Source organism: Orycteropus afer, unplaced genomic scaffold (genome assembly GCF_000298275.1).
Source record: "Orycteropus afer afer isolate SDZICR_OR568_19922 unplaced genomic scaffold, OryAfe1.0 scaffold01100, whole genome shotgun sequence".
Lineage (NCBI taxonomy): Eukaryota > Metazoa > Chordata > Mammalia > Tubulidentata > Orycteropodidae > Orycteropus > Orycteropus afer.
The window spans coordinates 257181-263659 of record NW_006922687.1 but is presented as its reverse complement, the minus strand read 5'-3'; the positions used below and the strand labels follow the sequence as shown (position 1 = coordinate 263659).

General features: G+C 44.7%; 1 protein-coding gene across 1 annotated transcript in view; it reads left to right on the top strand.

Annotated features, from left to right (window-relative positions):
- Positions 1–833: 833 nt before the first annotated feature.
- ZC4H2 (zinc finger C4H2-type containing) overlaps positions 834–6479 on the top strand; it is a 201066-nt gene continuing 195420 nt past the window's right edge. The window contains exon 1 of the mRNA XM_007958723.2: positions 834–886. Coding sequence (XP_007956914.1) covers positions 834–886 — 53 coding nt within the window. The remainder of the gene's footprint in view (positions 887–6479) is intronic.

The window sequence follows — 6479 nt, the reverse complement described above, 5'->3', positions numbered from 1 at the left end:
TCAAGTGCCTTAGGCACTATGCTACCAGAGCTCCTTATAGTGTCACTAGGAATCCGAAAGGATCTGAGGGCAAGGTTTTGTTTTGCCTTTTTTTTTCTTTTGGTCTCTCCTACTCCTTAAAAGCAAGAAATTAATTTTATTTATCTTTGCCTCCCTCAGAACTTCGCTCATTGACTGGCAAAACAAGAGGTCAATAACTGTCGAATGGATGGGTAGCTGGAAAGAAGTCCGTCCCCCCTCTGTTTTCCCCAGCTTTTGCAGCCTGCTCTCCTCTTCCCCTCCCCCGCCGCACCCTGATCTGAATACCAAAGACAGCAGCCAGAACACTCCACACCTCAGAAGCGAATTCTCCTGTAGGCATTTTCTCTGGTCTCAAGGCATAGACAAATTATCAACACCCGCTAAGCTTCTGAGGGGTGAGTAAGAGCGAGAGCCTCCGGGAAGATGTGAATGGGTTTGCTTCTATCTCCCTATTTGCCTCCGGAGGTTTTTTTTCCCCCCTGCTTTTAGCATATGGGCCAGACGAATATCCCCATTCCCTTGCATTGCTCACTACCTTGGATAGACTTATCTAAGACAAATTGATTTACGTGCAACTACAGAAATAGAAGCCGACTTGTCTCGCTTGGCCTTCTGGGAGTTGTAGTCCTGAAGGCTCCAGGCCTGCCTAGCTGGCCCTGGAGCTCCGGACTACAGCTCCCAGGCCTTCTCCAAGTTCCTACCGCACAGGCTCAGAGCTCCGTGCCCAGAGGAGGTGGCTACGTAATGTCTATTGTATCCCTTAGCTGGTGTTTTTGTACATTTCTTGGGACCTGAAGTTGAGAGTGAAAAGCATGGCTGATGAACAAGAAATCATGTGCAAATTGGAAAGCATTAAAGAGATCAGGTAAGTGGCACTTTCCAAAGCCCTTGACCCTCCTTCTCACTCCCTAGTATCCTTCGCCAAGGGAGGAGGTTGAGTAACCTAAAGGAAAGTATTCGTTGTTAGACTACTTGCGGGGGCGGGGTACGGGAAAGGCGCTCATTGACCCAGAACTTCAGGGTGAAGCGAGGATGGAGGCAGGGGAGGGCGGTGGAAATTGAGACTATAGTGGTGAGAGAGAGAGAGAGATGGTTTACCTTTGACCAGATGTGGCGGAGAAAGCCCAGATGGGAGCACGCGGAGCTGGTTTCAAGACAGCTTTTTTTTTTTTTTTTTTTTTTTTTGCGGTGAGGGTCAGGGACAGAATTTTAGGATGCATTTTTTTTTTTAACCAAAAACAAAAACAAGTACTTGTTGGCCCCATGATGTCTTTGAATCCTTGCACTGTGGGAGTCGAGCTTTATTTTTCAGTCTTAAGTTCATCTTCAGGACCTGGAACTTGGAAGAGCTTTTTGAGTGCCGCGTCACACAGATGCATCTGGGTTGGTAGCGGCTGCCAGGGGCTGCGGGCCTGAGGGTGCTGAGGAATCACCGGGGCTGGGGTTGGGAGAGCGGGTGTGTGTGTTTTGCTTTCACTCACCACTTTTTTGTCCTCTCCTATCTTGCCCTCCGGAAGGGAGGTAGTTGGAGGCTTTTGGGGACTGGGAAGGCGGCTGTTATGCTAAAGGTGGGATCTCAGGAGCTGCTTTTTGATGCCTGAGGTGAAGGGTGAGCTGGAGAGGTGGGGGCTGCCAGCATCCCCATCCTGGTTGCTCTAAGAGCTCTTTGGAGCGGTTATGGTGTTCTTCTTGCTCAGAATACAACAGCATCTGGGCAGACCGACTGCCTGGGCTTCCTTCTCCTCCCCTCTGCCACTGCGGAGCCTCCGCCCCATTCCCATCCTTATTCTGGTGGCGACTGGGTCGGCCATCTCCGTGGAGTGTTTTCCAGGAACCTAGTATGGTAAAAAAGGGGAAAGGGGTGATGGAGGGAATGCCAAGTATTCATAACAAAACAAGACAGACTGTGAGATTTAACTCTTGAAATGTCTCGGTGAATCTCTGGTGGTGAAATGTCTGGTGGTGGTGGTGAATTGTCTGGTGGTGGCTTTTTGTCTTCTGCAGGGTTTCCTCCTTTTGCACAGGAGGAAAAGGAAGATAAATCATTTATTCACCCCTGAGAGGTGAGATCTTCTGTCCTCTCTTGCAGCTGGGATAATGGATGCTTAGAGACTATAGGTGACTTGCCCAGAGCCACACTCCTTGAAAATGCTTTATGTGACAGGAACCTAATAAGTCTGCCTGAAGATGTCTACCTCCCCCTACTCTGTATTGTGGAAGGGCTGAGGGAAGGTTATAAAGAGGGGAGGTGGGGAGTATGTTGCAATTTTTTTGTGTGTGTGCCAAAGTATCAGGATATAAGGAGTGAGATATTTTGGTGCAGGAGAAAGCCAGTTCTCATAATAACCATATAGCTAATAAGAAGCTTAGGGCTTCCAGTGGAGAGTCTAGACTTCCACTCTCACTGGGCTTTAGAGATGTTCCCCCTGCAGAGAAATATGAGCGGGAACAAAGACTTTCATCCTTGATGTAAAGAGACCCTTCCCCCTCTCAGTGGAGCCTACTTGGGGAAATATGATTTTGACCTTCACAAGTAGTAACCTCTGGTATTATTTCCTCTGTTAGCTAGGAAGAGTTCAGCAGGGGTCTGCCAGAAAGGCTGAACTCCTATCACTGCCCAGCAATAACAAGGAACCGCACTCTCACCTGTACATCAACCAGAGACCCATTGGAGAACCTGAAATTCTACCCCCAACTAGCAGTAAAGGGGTAATGCCCCTCTCCCCATGAGGAGAGTATCGGAGGAGGCCTGCTAAAACAGGGGATAGATAAAAATAAGATCTAGAGTAGCATAACATAATATCCCAAACATCTAGGTTTTAACTGAAACTTACTCACCATACCAAGGACCAGGAATTTCTCAACTTGAATGAGAAAAGACAATCAACTGATGCTAACACTAATGGCAAATATTTTAAAGCAGCCACATAAAATGCTTCACAGAGCAATTAAACATGCTTAAAACAAATAGTGATAATAATAATAAACTAGAAAATCTCAACAAATAGAAAGTATCAAAAATATAAAGCATAAAGAACAAGCAGGGAACATTTACTACTGAAATATGCTATAACAAACAATCCAACACTAAAAAACTCAGTGAATGGGCTCAACAACAGAATAGAAAGGACAGAAAAAAAGAATCAGACAGCTTGAAAATAGAACAATATGAATTATGCAATCTGAACAGCAGAGAGAAACTAGACTAAAAAAATAATTGAACAAAGCCTTAAGAACTGTAGGACACTAACAAAAGGACTAACCTTCCTATCATCCGAGTCCTAGAAGGAGAGGAGAAGGAGGATGGGACTGAAAAAGTACTCAAAGAAATAATTGGTGAAAACTCTCCAAATTTGGCCAGACATATGCCCACAAATTCAAGAAGTTGAATGAACTCCAAGCAGGATAAACATAGAAATTTACATCATGACAAATCATAGTCAAAGTCTAAAACTAGAGACAAATAGACAAAACAAAACAAAAAATCTTGAGAGCAGCCAAAGAGAAATGACACCTTACATATGGGAGAAAACCAGTTGAGTGACAGCAGATTTCTCATCAGAAACCATGGAAACCAGAAGGAAATGGCAGAATGGTTTTCAAGTGCTGAAAGGTAATAGTGGTCACCCCAGAATTCCATATCTAGCAAAAGTATCCATCAGAAGGAAATAAAGACATTCTCAGGTGAAAGAAACTGAGAGTTTGTTGCTAGCTGTGATAGTTGGGGTTGTGTGTCAACTTGGTTTGACCACGATTCTAAGTTGTTTAAGCAGTTGTGATGTGGTTATTCCCGTGATGAGATCGCATGTGTGTGTTTTGAGTAGCCAATTCATTGAAAGGGCATTTCCCTAGGAGTGTGGCTTACTTCCAATATATAGACGGACATCCTGGGAAAATGAGAAACTCTTCTGTGGATCTGGATCCTGTTGTGCTGCCTACAACTCTCCGTGAGCAAACAATCCACCATTTAGCCTGGAGATATTGGATTTGTCATCTGTCGAAGTCAACAGCTAGTATACTGCCTGACAACCTTGAGCTCGTCACCCTCTGCAGCTGCGTGAGTTGGGAATAGCTTCCAGTTTGACGTTTGATCCACGAACTTGGGAATTGCCAGATTCTATAAGTGTGTGAGCCATTTTCCTAAGATAAATTTCTCTCTCACTCCCTCTATATAAGCTTTATTTGTTTTATTTCTCTAGAGAACCCAGCCTAACACATTTGGTACCGGGAGTGGTTCTGTTGTTGTTACGTGCCATCAAGTCAGACCCGACTCATAGTGACCCCTCCTTGGATTTCCAAGGTGGTATCACTGTGAAAGTAGATTGCCCAACCTTCCTTTCAAGGAGTGGCTGGTGGATTTGAACCACCAGTTTTCTGGTTACCAGTCAAGTGCCTTAGGAACTACGCTACCAGAACTCCTGGGAGTGGTTCTAGAGAGACAAAATCATAAGGATGGGTTTCTTAAGTTGGTTCTCGCCAATTCTGTTTTGGTTCTCCAATTTGGTTAATGATAAAGGCCCTAGTGACTCTGCCTCCATTAGTAAACAGGGCCCTGCTAATCCATGGCATGAGGTGGCAACATTAATACACAAAATAGCACCACTGATAGATCAAGTATTTTTGAGAAGTGAGGCTCTGGGTGATCATACGTTTGATACGTTTTGCAATTTTGTCAGCATGAGGAGTATAAGGAAGCTGATTGGCTGGTCTTCCTTATGCTAGACAAAGTGGTGAAAGAGCGAGATGAGTTCAGTGCTGCTGAGTCACAGCTCAAGCCCTGCATAGAAGACCTCAATGTTTCCATTTGTGCCCTGAAAGAAAGCCTTATTTCTTCTAGTAACAGAGCTGGTATTGCTGAAAACCAAATTCAGAGTCTTATTGTAAGGGTGGCTGAATTACAACGCTAATTGAATCATCAACCCAGAATGGTATCTGAAGTTAAAGTGAGGGCATTGATTGGGAAAAAATGGGATCTTGAAACCTGGAAAGGGAACATATGGGCAGACAGGAAGATGTGGATATGAAGCCTGTAAATTCTGTTGAATCCCTCCTGCCAACAGCACCAGCCCTCCCATCTAAAGGGATTACTATAAAACCATTATCCCTTCCACCTCCATTTGATGGGATTGATCCAACTGTTCCTGCTGGGTCATTGCCTGAGGTAGATGCCATGGAAGACATTCCTGAATATTCTCAGGAACTTCCCCAACCACCTATTGTGGCTGCTAGACCTATAACTAAACTTAAGTCCAAGCGAGCCCCAAAAGGTGAAACACAAAGTGTGACTGAGGAAATGGTCCACTAAACCTGAAAAGACTTACTTGATTTTGCTAAAATGTACAGACAGAAACCTAGAGAATATGTGCAGGAATGGCTACTGAGAGTGTGGGATAGTGGCGCAGGGAATGTAACATTGGATAAATCTAAGTATATTGATTTGGGCCCACTAAGTATGGATTGATAACCAGAAGGCTGGCTGTTCAAACTCACCAGCTACTCCTCGCAAGGAAGGCTGGGAATTCCTACTTCCGTAGTGATAGTGCCTCAGAAACCCAAGGAGGGGTCGCTATGAGTCGGGGCCGACTCGATGGCAAGTAACAACAACAACAACAACAACAAGTATGGATTAGGAGCTCTCCTCGGAAGAAAGTTTGGGTAATCTATTTCCGTAATGATACTGCCTTGGAAACCCAAGGAAGGGTGGCTGTGAGTCGGGTTCAACTCCATGGCACATAACAACAACAACAATAACAACAAAGTATGGATTCTTCATTCAATGTTTCAGCTCGAGAGGATAGGAAAGGATCTAATTGTTTATTTGGTTGGCTTATCGAAGCATGGATTATGTGGTGGCCCACCTTAAGTCAAGTTGAAGTACCAGACCTGCCTTGGTATAATATAGAATAAGGTATCCAGAGCCTTTGGGAAATTGGCAGGTTAGAATGGATTTATCAGATTAGATCCCTAGATCCAGAAATGGAGAGCTGAGAGGAGAGGACATACCTTTTACTACTATGGTACTTTATCCTTGAAGCCTGCTGTGATTGCTATTTTATGCAAGCCAGATTTGACAGTGGGAACTGCCCTAATTGAACTAAGACACTTAACTACGATGGGGCTGATTGGACCCCATGGTAGTAGGGGACAAGTGGCAGCAGTTAATTGACAAAGTCAGGGTGGTAACCTTAATCAGAATACTCTGACTCGTGTGGAATTATGGCATTGGCTACTTAGGCATGGTGTTCCTAGGAGTGAAATACATGGGAAACCTACTAAATATTTACTTGATCAATATGTTGTTATTGTTATATGCCGTCGAGTTGGACCCGACTCATAGTGACCCCTCCTTGGGTTTCCGAGACAGTATCACTACGGAAGTAGATTGCCCCATCTTCCTTCCGAGGAGTGGCTGGTGGGTTTGAACCACCAGCCTTCTGGTTAGCAGTCAAGTACCTTAG